This window comes from Alligator sinensis, unplaced genomic scaffold (genome assembly GCF_000455745.1).
Source record: "Alligator sinensis unplaced genomic scaffold, ASM45574v1 scaffold280_1, whole genome shotgun sequence".
In the NCBI taxonomy this organism is placed as follows: domain Eukaryota; kingdom Metazoa; phylum Chordata; order Crocodylia; family Alligatoridae; genus Alligator; species Alligator sinensis.
In genome coordinates, this window is record NW_005841835.1 from 2,469,771 (window position 1) to 2,486,048 (window position 16,278).

A 16,278-nucleotide genomic window follows, 5' to 3' on the forward strand; every position below is an offset into this window, starting at 1 on the left:
GCGGGTGGGGGAAGGATCCTGGCCACTCCAGAGCAGCGGCCGCCTCAGCCGCGTCTCACCGCGCCCCGGGCACCAGAGGGAAGCGGCCGGGGAACGCCGCGGGCTGTTGAGGGCGGTGGGAGCTGCCTCTGCCACAGCATGACCCCCCCTCCCCCCAGGAGCTCTGGGTAGGGGGAGCCGCAGCTCACACAGCAAAATTGCCCTTCTGCAGCCAGCCAGGGGAACCTGAGAGGTAGGCAGCAGGTTTCTGTCCCCAGTCCCCACAAACCCAGGGTGCCGCAGGTAGGGCTGGTTGCCACATGGGTCTTTGCAGCCCGGTGTCTCGGCTGGAATAAAGAGCAGCGCGGGTCCCAGTGTGGGGGCAGCTGTCCTGGCCCCAGTCGCTTGCATCTCTGTGTCACACAGTGGATGTGGCACCTTTACACTTATCTCTGTGGCAACACTGGGGGATTTGTACTGCATTAACTATATCAGGTCTGGCATCCGTATGGTTAAATCTGTGCCAAGTCCTAACCATGTCTTTCCCTTAGTTTAGATTTCCCTTAGATTAGATTTCTCACCAGAAGTGGGTCACCAAAACACATGAAAGGGTTGCAAATAAACTTTGAAAATGGATTCTCCTTTGATGGAGAAAAATGTGGGAAACGGTGAGTTTTCCCTTGCAGGCTGGCAAAGCTCCAGCTTGGGGCCCCCTTGCCCTACACACTGGGGCTGAGGGTGGGGGTAGGAGTGAGGGGCACTGAGTCAGGACTGCTCATCGCAGTTTACAAATGGGTCCTGGTGCAAAAAAGGTTGAGAACCACTGTCTTAGATGGCCTGTGACAGTGGTTTCCACAGCGCGGTCTTCAGATTTTACTTAGCCCTACCATTCTTTTCCACTGACATGTTTGACTATAAAGTACGTGGTGGGTCCAGGAGAAATGTTGACGGTTGACAGTGTCTGGTAGTGTATAACATTTGTGAACTGCTGGCATGGATACCATACGCTGATCTTAAAATCACCTCTTAATGGAGGGAATTGGGGGAGCAGGACTAGGACAGGAAGTCAATGAAAGTGTTACCATCCATTTATTAATGCTCAGTTACATGCTGTCATTTTGATAACTTGAGAGTTATTCCTGGTACCTGTCAAGTACTGCCTTGATATAATAGTATCTGATAATTTACTTAGAGACAGATAAAAAAGGATCACTGAATCAAAAATCAAGTTAACAGTGGCTCAGTAGATTGATTAAAGGTTGTTTGCATTAATGTCTAGTATAGTAGATATACTTTATTTTTGAATGAGAGTGCACTACATTAGGCTGTTTTTATGTTATTTAAATGTTATTGTATGTCTCCTGTCCTACTGGGATTCCTACCAAAACAAGACGTAGCTCTCTGTAGGTTTTGGTAGTCTCATGTTTATTGGATATTTATTTCAAAGTAGATTAACGGGTTTCTAAGAGAGGTTTGGGAGTATGTAAATATGTAGTTTCTATGTTCACAAATGCTGTAATAAATGGGGGAGGAGGGGCTCTTAATATCTGTTTCTGAAGAAACCATATCATTGAATGCCTGGCTGCCTACATCAATCAGTCAGACTAACAGCTGTTTCTAGAATGATTATTCAAAGGCATGCATTTAAAAACAGTATTATTATGGGGTAGGTTTCTGTAATATAATACATCAGTTGTATTTGGCATATACCAAGGATAGAATCCTAGAAAGTGTTAAATGTCTTATACTTTCAGTGACTACTTAAACAACTAGGGATATTTACATGAGTAAGCATATGACCCTTGTTTCAGTGAAAAAGGCATGTGGATAACCACAGTAACTCACCACTGCAAAATGCATTGTCTGATAGTCTGTATCCTATTTTGGTATTAAATTGTAACACGCAAATGTTGTTGGCTCTTGGAAGGGAAGGAAAGGATGGAAAGAATGGGGAGGAGGGAGATGGAAACAAACATGCTTTCTAGACAGGACTCTTAAGAGATGGAATAGTATTTAACTTATCACCCACCATGAGTATCTGTCCGCCTGCATGCTTAATAGTACTATTAGTCATCTTACAACTCTGTGTGCACTTTGCCCTCTGCACGGTATGTAGCCAAGTAATAAAAGGGCAAATAATTTAATGTGGTCTTATTTCAAAGGACTAGCAGCAGGAGGGGCATTCTCCTACAGTGGGAACCCTCCTGGAAGGGGTTTGTGCTGCAGCAGAATGCCCCTGCCTTGCCCCCACCACTGTGGGTCAGCTGGGAGTAATACAGGGTGAGACTGGCTGCCGTCCTGTGTGTCACTGAGCTGAGCCTTGCTGTGACAGCAGAGTGCCCCTCCCTCACTTACAGTGCTCCACATTGACCTATGGGGTGAGGCAGGCTGCCGTGTCGTGGTGGCAGTACTTATGGAGGCTTGCTGTGATGGCAGAATGCCCCCACTTCCTCGCATTTACCTCCCTGTACTCCTGTAGGTTGGCCCAGAGGAGTACAAGGAGTGGGGACTCCAGGAGGGTTCCCACTATGGGAGAATGTCTGCCCTGCTAGTCAGAGGGATGATGGGATGGGATGGGGAGGCATTCCCTAGGGACTGGAACCCTCCCCTGGGTATCTGTGGCAGGTGCTGTTATTCAGCAGCTGCTAACTCCCAATTGACGGCCTGCCCCCTTCCCAGGCTGGGGAGAGAGCAGGCTGTCAATAAACGGGTTCCCATCATGACGGGGGTGTCCCAGGGAGCTTCCCTCTATTGCCTCCTTGCTGGAGAGCTTGCTTGTGAAGCTCTCCAGCTGTCGGGCTGCAACATGACTGCTTCAGTGCTCAGACTGTTTTTTTCCAGTAAGAATTTTAGAGAATTCTTCAGGGGTATAGGTTGTAGCCATGTTGGTCTAAGGACATAAGCAGACAAGGTTCTATGGGTAAATCCAATATCTTTTATTAGACCAACTCATAGTTGGAAAGATTCTTCTTTGCAAGCTGTCGGGTATAAATACCCTTCAGCAGGTGGAGGAAGCAACTGCAGTTGGTGAGTGGTCTTCCTGGATGGAATGAATAGTGAAGAAGCCAGAGGCTGGTATGCATGCAAGAAAGCCAGTCAGTGAAAATGTAAATTGAGGAGTCAGTGGGTGAGGGACAGGCTGGGGGGGGAGGGAAGAGGGAATGAATGTAGCTGGTAAATGGTGGAGAGGTACCTGGGGAATTGGATGTTAGGCAGGTTATAATGTGTCATAAATCCAATATCTATATTTAGTCCATGGTCTTTTGTATCCAGTAGGTTGAAGAAGTGAAGTTCATAGGCTTGTCTGTGAAAGGTGTTTTATAAATTCTCTTTGAGGATTAGAACTGAGAGACTGGAGAGAGAGTAGTTTTCTTGTGAGAAATGTGCCCCCACAGGTAATTGGGTATTCTTGTCTTTGATAGATTTCCGGTATGGATTCATTTTGGTGCACAGTTGTTGTTTGGTCTCTTCTACGTATTTTCCATCAGGGCATTTGGTGCATTGGATGAGATGTATTACATTTCTGGAGGTGCAGCTGTAAGATCCAGGAATGCAGATGGTTCTGTTATGGGGTATAGGAATTGTGGGGGTGGCGAGATACATTGGCAGTTTTTATATTTCTTGTCATGCTATGGTCTGGATCCATTCGATGTCTTTTGGGCTGTAGGAAGTTTGCTTCTGGTGATCATGAGGTTAGTGATGTTCAGTGCTTGTTTGAAGGCTATGATGGGTGGTTCTGGGAAGATCTCTTTAAGAACTGGGTAAAGAGATCTTCCCAGAAGATGCTGGGTCCAAAGTCAGCATGCAGTCCTGGACTTGGTGAGCCAGGTGCTACCCAGCACGTGGCTCTGGAGCCAGTGTGTGGGGCTGGAACCAGCACATCAGTAGGGCTGTGCAAAGCTTCGGTCCCTGATTCAATTCGGCAGAGATTCGGCCCGATTTGGTGGCCGAATCGCCGAATCTGAATCAAAACATAGGACTCTTGAGTCTCTCTGAATTGAATCGGAATCCTCCAAATCGATTCAGAGAGATTCGGAAAGATTCGGAAATTCGGACATAGAGACAGTTTTAAATGTTTTTTCTACATACCTCTAGGTAGCAGGGCCTCATGATTGCTGTAATGCTGGGGCATATGGAGCGTCCCGCAGAAGCACAGGTGGTCCCCAGCATGCTTGGCAGCAGGCCCAGAAGTGGACCAAAAGCACTTCCGGTCCTCTGCCGGGGAGCGTGCTGGGGGGCCTCCCCGCACCCTCTGGCTCAGTGACTAGTGCCTCATGGGTCGGGGGGGGGCAGGGTCCCCCTGCGGCCGATCGCAGAGCTGGAGAGGCCCCTAGCGTGCTCCCCGGCAGACCCAGAAGTCCAGTCTACTTCCTGGTTCGCCGCCTAGCACGTGAAGGGCCACCCCCGCACTCCTGTGGGATGCTTCATGCACCCAAGCATCGCAGTGATCACGAGCCGCGCCTGCTACCTCAAGCCATGCAGAAAAAACTTTTAAAGCTGTGTCTATGTCCGAGTCACCGATTCTCCGAATTGGCATCAAATCTTCAGGTTTGGATTTGGCCGAATTGAATTGGGGACAGTGATCTGAATCAACGAATCGAAGCACTGTCCCTGATTCAGGCCCAATCTGACTCTGAATCCGAATTGAATAGGGCCCACTTCGCACATGCCCTACACATCAGATCTGAGGCTGTGTGCTCGATCTGGCTGTGGACCAACCCTGTGCACTGGCCTGGTCCAGTTACTGATACCACTGTTCCTTCTCTCTCCCTTTGTCTAATTTCTGGCCCTGTGAGGATCCCTTTTTTATCCATGTAATGCATGCCCCAGTTTCCCCCCAAAATCATCTGGGGAAGAGGTGCAGGTTATATTTGAGAAAGTATAGTATTTTTTTTTAAAGATTATTGGTATGTTGTGTCTTTAAATACTGCTTATTCTCTTAGCACATTCTAATCATCACAAAACTGAAAATGTAAAAACAGTGAAATTCCTTGGTGAATTAGTTAATGGAAAGTGGCAGATTAAATCACTGCAAAAGAAGCAGAATTAATAATTAAATTCCTTCAGTGGTGATGCCTAGAGCAGTCTATAAAGTAGACATGACACCATTTTTTTAAACAAGTCTCTTTCAAAATATCTTTTAAAATGCTTACTTTTTCCATGTCCTGACTGCTTATCTGCTAAGCTCCTGACACCACTCTGGAACTCTCTCATATATGTTCCTCTAACTAAAGCTAATTTGAAGGTGGCATGTTTCAATGCTGTTCATATATTTGCAAACCAGGCAATTATTTAGCACTTTCAAATAAGTTGCTACACCCTGCAAGTGTTTTCTCTTTTTTCTTCTTCTTGGAATTATATATTTTACATTTGAAACAGCAGAAACATTCATGTTTCTGCAAGAGCATTTTTAACGAAAAGTATAATACAATATCAGTTGCAGTTTGGATTTTTCTTTCTAATTTTGATTTGTTCTTTTAATAACTCTGTGTATCCAATTAATTAAATATCTTTAATTTCAGAAATAAAGAAAGGGGTTAACAATGACAACCTTCCTAGAATTCATCCAGCAGAATGAAGACAGAGATGGAGTTAGATTCAGCTGGAACGTTTGGCCTTCAAGTCGCCTTGAAGCTACAAGAATGGTAGTCCCAGTGGCTGCTCTCTTTACACCTCTGAAGGAACGACCTGACTTGCCTCCCATTCAATATGAACCAGTTCTGTGCAGTAGGACTACATGTCGTGCAGTTCTGAATCCCTTATGGTAATCTTACTGCATAAGCTTATGTAATACTTTCTGTAGATATATCTTTTATTTAAAATATTTGAAAAAATGAGTATGAGCTGATCATGAATACATCTTAGGAATTAAAAGAAAGTTTTAATCATCAAGAGAACTTCCTTCTCTTTTTGTGTCCCTGTGAGAAGGTATTTAACAGCAATTATAGATTAGTTGGACTCTGACAGGCCATGCTGCAAGCACTTCTGCTATGGCTTTGAACTTGTGATTTCTGGGCTATCAACTGTGCACCTTAATGCCCGCACCACCCTAGTTCCCCTATCAAGAGCACTGAAATTCGGAATAGCCGGCCAACAGGAATAGTGAGGGCACAGCCCCATAGCCGCTTTCAAGCCTGATCTTGATCAGTTGGTGAACATGGTTGCTGCAGTGACCAAGGAGTCATTGCTTCAGTCTTACATTCTTAAGTTAGTCCACATCACAAAACCATTGGGCTCAGTGTTTTGATTCTGTTGTTCTTCAAAGGGAGGACCTAGATAGCTGTAAAGTGAATGTTATTGGTAAAGTGGCAGTGTTATGCTGGGAACCTGGCACAGTACGTGTGTATGACTGAAGTCAGGTTTAGCACAAGATTTACAGAAAGTCTCTAGACAAGCAGGACATTGAATCTGTTTTCATATGTTCCTAGTCCTGTTACTTAATTATAATACCCTCCTTCCTTTCTGATCTGCAACAGGGTGATTTAGAAAAATATTTTCTGGTTGGGGTGGGACCTTTTTGAAGCAAACACATCTATGACAATAAGGGAAATTGCATTGTAAACATGAAAAGTGCATGTTTAGTCGGCTACATGACACACATCTAATATAAAAGCTTCTAAGTAAACTAAAACTATTCATAATGCATTAACTTTTTTTAATTCTTATTTTTATAGCCAAGTGGATTATCGGGCAAAACTTTGGGCTTGCAACTTTTGTTATCAGAGAAATCAGGTAAGAAAATGGAGTATTTAGAATACAGGATGATCTTTTAAACGAGGAAAGTGAAAAACCGTTTATCAGATTATACATTTGAATTGGACTTGGATATTAGAAGGATATTAATTTTGTAGACGTCTCTTCAATCTGAGAGGTCAGAATCAAGGGATTTTTTTATGATAGTGATAACTGACATTTGTTACAAATATAGGTCTTGATTTTTCAAAGATTTTTTTGTAATTTTGAAACTGGTACTTTATATGTTGTTTTTTCTTTTGCAGTTTCCTCCTACTTATGCTGGTATATCTGAAATGAATCAGCCTGCAGAACTTTTACCTCAGTTTTCTAGCATTGAATATGTAGTCCAGGTAAAACCACCAAATAATTTATTTGATAAATTCTTTGACACTAGATAGATGCTAGCTATGTGGGACATGGTTTAATTTTATTCTTGTTCTGATGTAGCAGCAATTAAAATTCAGTGAATAATTTACATTGTTTAGCTGTAAACCTTCAACCAATCTTGTCTTTTCAAAATGAAGAGGACTAGATTTGATTTAAGTAACTATAATCCAATTTTAGGACTACAGTATTTACATGTTAAGGCCTTTAGAGTGGAAGCAAGTTCTCTGTTGTTTAGAGACCTAAATTTTATTGTGTTGTGTTTCTTCACAGCAGTTCAACTGATTTTGTGCTGCCCATACTGCAGATATTATTCAGACTACTTATCAACAGAATTTAGTACAAATTTTAGTATTGGGTCAGTCTTTGAAGTGAAGGTTATATTTGAAAAATCATGTGTTGGTATTGGAACCGACTGATTTAAAGAGCAGATGGAGAGTGATGCAGCATAATTAATACAATTTGGATGTTCTTTCTTCATAATTTTCTGTCTACATTTTATCATAAGTAATGGTAGTGACTTAGAAGGAAGGGTTTAATAGGAGAAAAGACCTGTGACAGGAAACTTCAAAAATAAAATTATTTAGATTGGAAAATAGGGGGAGAGACAGGAACTTTAGCAAGGTATCCATCTTGAAAAAGGTAAAATCAGAACTGGTTAGCTCTTCCTTTTGCCTTAGAATGATTGCTAATATTAAAGTGGAGTTAATTTGAAAAGACCAAAAGGAAGTTCTGCTTTATAGAGTCAAATTATAGAATAAAATGCCACAAAAATCATTAGGTCTAATATTCTGGTAGTTTTTCCCTTTTTTGAAGTTTTGGGTAATTAATTGATAGTAACATCATTGTGAGTAGAGTAAGATAACATATTAAAGGTTGGTAAAATCATCTCATGCTTCCACATTATTTGTGCAGGTCTCTACATGTTTTTTCTGCTATGTTCAGCATTACATTTCTGTGCAGATTCCATTATGGCTGGGAATTAATTCCTGCATCATGCAGCATTAGATCCTGGCCATTACTTTAATTAATTCTTTCATCATGCAGCATTAGATCCTGGCCATTACTTGAAGGGGCTTGCCAGATTTCATGGTATGAGCTGGTGTGGCAAATCTTGTATTTAATGAAACTTTTACAATTTTTAGTTTTGCAGTGTTCTTCTTTAATGTAGTAAGTGCTGGAAGATTTAGTTTTCATGCAAGTATTTTCTTTTTTCTTAAAGCGTGGTCCTCAGATGCCTTTGATATTCCTTTATGTTGTGGACACTTGCATGGAAGATGAAGACTTGCAAGCCTTGAAGGAATCCATGCAAATGTCATTAAGTCTCCTACCACCAACTGCATTGGTAGGTCTTATTACCTTTGGAAGAATGGTACAGGTTCATGAACTTGGCTGTGAAGGGATTTCAAAAAGTTACGTCTTTAGAGGAACAAAAGACCTGTCTGCAAAACAACTTCAGGTAATAGGCAAGAAATAATTAAAAGCAAAAAAGCCCCTAAATAGTTTGTGAAGTTGACTTTCAAGATACTGTGGAGACAGTTGTTATATATTTTTGCAAATTCATGCTTTTTTTTAACTTTTTTTTCCAGGAAATGTTGGGGCTTACTAAAGTAGCTGTTTCTCAAGTAGGTCGGGGTCCTCAGGTACAACAGCCGCCACCTTCGAACAGGTAGGTTATTTAAAAAAAACAAAAAACCTCTCTTTGCTATAGTGCTTCAGCTTACCATTTTTTTTCTGCTGTAATGTGTAATTGATTCATATGCATTCTTGCTCAGGTAGGCTGATTTCCATACATTATACATTTTAGTAGAAATAGGTTTTTGGCTTTAAGAGTAACCTGGAAAGTATGGGGAGTTTTAGCTCAGCAGCCTCAAACTGAGGTAGCTGTGAAAGCTAAGTGTGATGCTAGTGAATTCTGCATTAGAAGAGAACAGTCAAAGCTCTGTAAGTTAAGGGCCCTAGAGAAGTGTTTGTTAGGAGCTTATTGATAACAGATGCTCTTTTTTCTGAAAATAAATTGGGCAAGGAGAAGAAAACTATAAGAAGACTTGGATATGAATAACATTAATTTAGAAGAATTATGTAGAAATCTTCTGAAAGAAAATTATTTATTTATATATATATGGAAATATATGGAAATAGGTTTATGGTCTTATGCTGGAAGGTATTAATGACTGCCATATTCCTCCTTTGCCTCCTGTGCTAGGTACTCTGTATGCATCTTGTTCTTTCTCAAGCATCTCCTGTGCTCCAAATTCTTGGACAGGAAAAGACAAAGTATAACTGGGGCTCTCTTTCCTGCTTCACACTCCCTCTGCCTTCTCCTTCTGGCAGAGTATTTGACCCACAACCTCTTAAAATTGTTTTCTTGCTTTCCTTGCTAAATGCTAATGATTTCTTAATTTTTCTGTTTTTCACTAAATTCAGTGGAGATCTGACGGATACTTCTGAGAACATTCCCTTAAATTGTGAAATTAACTGGACATAGGGTTCCAAAGTTCATTGTACTGTATCCCAGCAGACAAATGGGCCACCAAATAGACCCTAAGACATCATTTATATTAGTATTGTGAGAGGGTTTTGTGGTTTTCAGGCAGCTTTTAAAATATACCCAGTGGCTTAATTTTCTATGAGAGACTGAATGGGTACATTAGAGTTGAGCAGTTAAGTTTATGAATAAGCTTGCAAAGCTGCATCAAAGCTGCATAAAGAACAAGGCATGAGTGCTCAGGCCACAAGGTGAGTAAGCAAGAGGGGAATGTGCCTTTGAAGTCTAGTGATTCTGTCACTCTCTGGGTGAGGGTGGGGAACTTAGGTTCCGGTCCCTGCTCTCATGGTTATGTCTCATTTTTAGTCTGGAAAATGCATAATGAGTCCAGGAGCAGGGACCAGAAGCAAGGATTCCCCACCATCCAGGCAAGTGATATAAATTGATAGGCTTACAGATTCCTTTTTGCTTGCTCTTTTCTCTTTATGACTCTTGGAATCTTGGCAGCCCAGTAGCCTACTTGCAATAGAAATGGAGGACAGTGTCTCCATATGGCCTGTTTTGTACACTGATGGTTAGGGCACTCTCCTGGGAAGTGCTAGGTAAGTTTGGAACTCCTTCAGGACAGGGTGGATTCAATTTAAATCAAATCACATCGATTTAAATAAGTGGTCAGGAAGCCTTGATTTAATAATTGTTTTCTCTAAAAAGTGCATTCTTGTTGTTTGATATCCTCTATTTGTTTAACTTCTTGAAACTTTGCACTTTTAGAGAAAGGTAAGGGCTTGACTCTGTACACAAACTTGCAGAGAGACAAGAACGCTGATGGGTAGGTAATCAAGTCTGTTATCTCTCATATTCATGTACTGCTGTTAACAAGGATGTTCTCTCTGGAGACACAAGTCACAGTTTGAGAACTGAAACTAAGCATCACAGAAATGCTTAATGGGATCTTTGAGATGGAGTACTGAGTAGAGTGGTTTTCTTTAATCTTTACTACTTTATAGAGGAGCCTCTGGGAAATTCATAAGATTGGGCCCCTAAAATAGTCCATGGCCTGTTGTGACCTATTTATAAACTTTTTCTAAAAAGGTTGTGAATATATTGTTTCAAATAGTATATAATTAGAAGTTATAATCCTATTCCATGATGATATCTTTGAGCTTTAACATATCTTAAATTAATATTATCTTTATATAGGTTTATTTTTAAAAAAAAGCATCTTAACAAACAAATTAAAAAATATGGTTAAATAAAAATCTGATTTTAAATAAAAAAATCCAGTGTTTTTGATTTAAAAAAATCATTGATTTGTATCCACCCTGCTTCAGGATGAAGAGGGTCTAGACCCCAAGTCTTTCACTTCCTAGCTGCGTGTGCTAACCACTAGGTTATAGGGCAAAAGGTGCCAGGCAGCATCACCACCCCTGTCAGGTGGCAGGCTTTTCTCAGAAGCGGTGCTTTGCATTCTGAATCTTAAGAGAGTAGAAGCACCTAATGGGTGCTGATGGACATGGAGAAAACCCCCCCAAACAAACGTGCTTTACCAGAAGAGGATATGTGTTAGTTTAACTCAGCTCTGCAGCTTCTGTATAGATCGGGCGCTTTGGCAGGGCTTTTTGGCACTTTTATCTAAAGCTGATTCAATCAGGTATTGGATAAAAGCACCAAAAAGTCACGCTGAAGTGTCTGATCTATATTGGGCAGGCTGGGTCCAACTAATGCAATGCCCCTTCTGGGCATATGCTGGACTTGGTGTGGGGACCTGCAGAGTTTAAAGTAAAGAACCTTTTTTTTTTTTTTTTTTTTTTTTTTTCTCTTAACGTCTTTAAGCAGCCAAAGTGCCCTGTGATTTTGTGTCTAAGCTCTTGGGAGATGTATGTTCATGTTTCCTATTGGCTACTTCTAGGTATCTCTGGGATTTCTTAATTGCCCTTTGGAGGTACTTACCTTTTTCCATTCTCTGTTTGGGGTACTTAAGTGCTGAAGTCCTGTTTTGGGGTGCCTGCATCTCCCCATTGACTGTATATAGGTGCCTAAACCTGGTCAAATTGAATCACCTAGCTGGCAAGTTTTAAGTGTTCCAGTTCCCAAAGGGTAGGCACTTCTGGAACCAATTTGATCTGACACTTGGACAGTTCTGGAAATGTAATTTTTGTTTTGCTCACTCTCCAAGTGTATCCTTTTCTTTTTAGTTTTTTGCCCAAATTTCCTTGATGACCAGAGCTGTTCTTTTGGCTGGATGTAGTTCTTTCTGGAACCTGGCAGTATTGCTAAGTCAACAGGCTGTGTTGCTGCAATGTGTTATGCTAAATACTTTCTCTCCTCAAGCTGGGTATGTTGTTTATGTGGTACTTGCAGGCCCTGTCATTCTTGTGAGCTGGTGACAGTGCTCTGAACCAAGTTTGGGATGTTTGCTATTTCAGTCCAACAGATTGTCCATGAATCACCAGATATGATTTGTTTTTTAAAGGTCTTATAGCGAAAATAATTCAAAAGCTAACTTCATGTCATATTTGTTTCTAGATTTTTGCAGCCAGTGCAGAAAATTGATATGAATCTCACTGATCTATTGGGTGAATTGCAACGGGATCCTTGGCCTGTTCCACAGGGGAAAAGACCTTTGCGGTCCTCTGGGGTAGCTCTTTCTATAGCTGTTGGACTCCTTGAGGTAACTGTTTTACCTACAATTGTTCTGAAATGCTAAAACCTTTAGAGTAAGAAACACATAAGAATAAAAATCTCAGTAATTAGTGTATATTGGATTTTTCATAAGACTTGAGCATCTATAATTTACTAATATTCCTCTAATATAGTCCTCTACTATTCTATAGGAAGGAATGTTGAGCAAAAAGAGAAGAAATAATATGTAGCCCAAGCATTTTAAAAACAGTTTTATTTGTGGCTCTTGTCCAATTTGCCTGTTTAGTATTATTAAACTTTGGGTTTTGGTTGTATAAATTATGCTCAGTCACTTTCTGACTTTATTGCCTGCTCAACTAATATATTTTATTTTAAATATCTTTTCTGTTTTTGTTTATTTTCTCCCATTTTATTTCTTAGTCCTTTTCTTAATTTCTATTTCGTTGTTTTTTTTATTGCTTACCTAGTGCAAGTCCTTTGATATTTGCAGTGTTTTAACTCTTTTATTTACCACCATTTTTTTACCTTTATTTACTCTGCTCCAGTATTTGACTCTTCCAGTTCCTGTTCCTTTAAGTGATCTCTCTGATGTGGGTTACTGAAACCCAGTGATATTGTGGCAGCATAGCCATTGTTTTAATTTCCTTTGAATTTCAATGGCCCAACCTTCTTTACCAACAACTTTTTTTGCAGCCTTTATAGACAGATGTTCAGGTGACAATTTTTAGCTGCAAATGTGAGGAAGGCTTGTTTTGACTTTTGTATTTATATTTATAGTTTATATGTATTCGGAGTAATAAACAAGGGGATTTCTTTATTATTTTTCTTTCTTCCTCAGTTGGTCCTCATAGTTGATGAGTTATAGAACTTGGAGACAGGTTCATTTTGGTTGAGCTTAACAGCGATGCTTTTAAGTATGTCTATATTTGGTTCTTTTCAAAAACATAACTAGAAGCTGAGCAAGACGGTTCTGTGTCCCAACATATTGGAAAAAAAAATTGAAGAATTTTTTTTCTGTTAATAAAAATCCATTTTTGTGACTAACCTTAGAGATATTAAAAAGACTAAAAACCATATTCATGCTTTTTGTTGCTTATTATAGTACTAAATATGTTTTAATATGAAGTGCAGGTGAAAGATACCAGGTTGATAGCCCTGAAGATCAGAGTCATATATCTGACTGATATTCATAGAAAGCACAGATTTAGGCAACATGTTGCAAACTTCCTCTTGATTTTCAGTTTCAGAAGGCTCCACTGTAATTAGGAAGCTAGCTTAGTATCCTAAACTAGCTTCCTAATTACAATGGGCAGTTGGGCAGCAGAAGCCATATTGGGATGGGCTGCAGCTGTAGCTTCAACTCCAACCTCAGATTGGGGCCAAGTCAGAGCCAAAGCAGCCATTTACCCTCCTCCCTCCCCTCCCCTCCCCTCCCCTCCCTACCTCTTTGCTGCCTTGTACTTGAATCCAAGAAAAGATGCTTACTGCCCCTTCCTCCTCCCATTTAACATGGGGAAAACTTGCATTGGAGTTTAGTAAATGCAGTATTACTCTATTAGGCACTAGTCTTGGAGGTCACCTAAAAAACTTTCTACATTCCTTCCCTTATGCTTTAGTTTTATGCTTGCATGGAAAAAAGGATATTTTGTATGCATATTTCTTTTGTTAGTGCAGTTTATTTTCCATGTAAAATTATTTTTGTGAAGCCAACCACTTTAAGTGTTGTTAAAAAGAAAAAGCTCTGATTTCAGGTATCAAACAAGGAATCAAATACATTCTTCATAAAAACAGTTTCCCATTTCATTGTTTCTAGTAAGAACTAAGAGGGAAAGTGAAATGTGGTGGGTCAGATCCTCAATTTGTGTAAATTCACTTCAGCTGAGATCAAACAATGGGGCTGTGGGAACTTACACCAGCTGAGGCTTTGGTCCTAACTGTGTGTGGAACCATTTTATTCATTAAAGGAATTAATCTTAATGAGACAAGAATAAGGCTTGACATTAAATTAAAACTTAATACTTCTGATAAAGTCTCTAAGTGTTTACATTAATTGACAAATTCATAGTTATTTCCTGTTACTATTATCTCATGTCTTTCCTTTTCATAAGAAGAGCTTTCTGAGGTATCTTTTGTTTCCCACAGTGCACTTTTCCTAATACTGGTGCACACATAATGATGTTTATTGGAGGGCCAGCTACTCAAGGACCTGGCATGGTTGTAGGAGATGAACTGAAGTTGCCCATAAGATCATGGCATGATATTGAAAAAGACAATGCCAAATATGTGAAGAAGGGTACTAAGGTAAGACTGGACAACATATGAAATTCTAGGCCTCTTGCTAAATAAATGCCAGTCGATATAGACACATTTGTCTGATGGATAATAACTAGTGTATAAACAGATTTAATAAACTGTATATGTATAAAACAAAGAGGAATTTACACATTTGATCAATTTTAGCTACTGTTTTCCAAAATTTCATAAGGATTGTCAGTATGTTAAGTTAGAACCTGATCCAGTTCCCACTAAAGTAAGTTGGAGTGTTTTCACTGACTTTATTAGGAACAGGATTGGGTCCTGAATACACAGTGAGGTAAAATGTGACATGGATTTTTAAGTAGAACTCCCCATCAATTAGTGTAGCACAAATTACCTTCTGAGCTGTTTAAGAGATATAATTGTGATGTTGTAACTGCAGTAGTTTCGGGAATATGAGAGAAGCAAGGTTTATTTAGTAATGTTTTTTATCGGATCAATTATATAGTTGTGCATAGAAACTAAAAGTTTTAGTCCCAGTTTTTTTTTAAAGTTTATTGCTGTCTAATATTAGGGTATAATCTAGATAAAATCTAATTTAACTGTTTTAGAAGAATTCTGGGATTTGAGGTTTTAATGTAAAAGATGTGACGAGTTCAGTTTGCACATTGCTATAAGCATATTTTCATTTTGTATTTAGCATTTTGAAGGTCTTGCTAACCGTGCTGCTACAAATGGTCATGTTGTTGACATATATGCATGTGCATTGGATCAGACTGGCCTTCTTGAGATGAAGTGCTGTCCCAACTATACTGGGTACGTGTTTAATATTTTTTAAAGTAGTGTATGAAAGTGTGTTTTTCTAAATAGCATGCTCATTTTTTTGTTGTTGTTGCTAAGTATCTGTAAGCTATGACTATGGGTGCCTTGCATTTGAACCTAATTTGCTCTTAGGTTGTGGATGAATTTGTTACCATAGCAATACATCAGTTCCATAGGCCAACAGTAATCTTGCCTAATGTTTCCTTGCTGGAGGGCATTGTCTCATGGGAGTTGTAGTTTGGAGGGCTAAAAATAAAAATGGAGCTGACATGTGACACAGCCCTGCTAAATGGGAGGAATAGGACCCCTGCTAAATGGGCAGAAACAATTGGTGATGGACAGGGGGGGACAAGGCTGAACTCCTCAACGAGTTCTTTGCCTCAGTGTTCCTAAGCGAGGGGCACGACAAGTCTCTTGCTGGGGTTGTAGAGAGGCAGCAGCAAGGCGCCAGACTTCCATGCGTAGACCCTGAGATGGTGCAGAGTCACTTGGAAGAACTGGATGCCTTTAAGTCGGCAGGCCCGGATGAGCTCCATCCGAGGGTACTGAAGGCACTGGCCAACATCATTGCAGAGCCATTGGCGGGAATATTTGAACGCTCGTGGCGCACGGGCCAAGTCCCGGAGGACTGGAAAAGGGCCAGTGTGGTCCCCATTTTCAAGAAGGGGAGGAAGGAGGACCCAGGCAACTATAGGCCAGTCAGTCTCACCTCCATCCTTGGCAAAGTCTTTGAAAAGATTATTAAGGCTCATATATGTGAGAGCCCGGCAGGACAAATTATGCTGAGGGGAAACCAGCACGGGTTCGTGGCAGACAGATCGTGCCTGACCAATCTAGTCTCTTTTTATGACCAGGTTACATAGGAGGACACAGGAGGAGGGGTGGATGTCGTATACTTAGACTTCAGGAAGGCCTTCGATACGGTATCCCACCCCATACTGGTGAACAAGTGAAGAGGCTGTGACTTGGAT

At 40.5% G+C, this 16,278-nt stretch overlaps 1 protein-coding gene and 1 long non-coding RNA gene across 4 annotated transcripts in view; one reads left to right on the forward strand and one right to left on the reverse strand.

The window, feature by feature from the left end:
• LOC112549911 overlaps nucleotides 1–383 on the reverse strand; it is a 9,368-nt gene extending 8,985 nt beyond the window's left edge. Inside the window, exon 1 of the long non-coding RNA XR_003093536.1 lies at nucleotides 269–383. This is a non-coding gene — a long non-coding RNA (uncharacterized LOC112549911). The remainder of the gene's footprint in view (nucleotides 1–268) is intronic.
• Nucleotides 7–16,278, forward strand: part of SEC23A (Sec23 homolog A, coat complex II component) — a 57,118-nt gene continuing 40,846 nt past the window's right edge. Inside the window, exons 1-9 of one of the 3 annotated variants that reach the window (XM_025201409.1) lie at nucleotides 7–232; nucleotides 5,502–5,743; nucleotides 6,654–6,711; nucleotides 6,978–7,064; nucleotides 8,321–8,557; nucleotides 8,688–8,767; nucleotides 12,113–12,257; nucleotides 14,372–14,530; nucleotides 15,186–15,301. In XM_025201409.1, coding sequence (XP_025057194.1) covers nucleotides 5,523–5,743; nucleotides 6,654–6,711; nucleotides 6,978–7,064; nucleotides 8,321–8,557; nucleotides 8,688–8,767; nucleotides 12,113–12,257; nucleotides 14,372–14,530; nucleotides 15,186–15,301 — 1,103 coding nt within the window. In that variant the 5' untranslated portion in view covers nucleotides 7–232; nucleotides 5,502–5,522. Of the gene's footprint in view, nucleotides 233–528; nucleotides 648–5,501; nucleotides 5,744–6,653; nucleotides 6,712–6,977; nucleotides 7,065–8,320; nucleotides 8,558–8,687; nucleotides 8,768–12,112; nucleotides 12,258–14,371; nucleotides 14,531–15,185; nucleotides 15,302–16,278 lie in introns of those variants that run through there. The other 2 variants (XM_025201411.1, XM_025201402.1) reach the window with 2 other exon arrangements.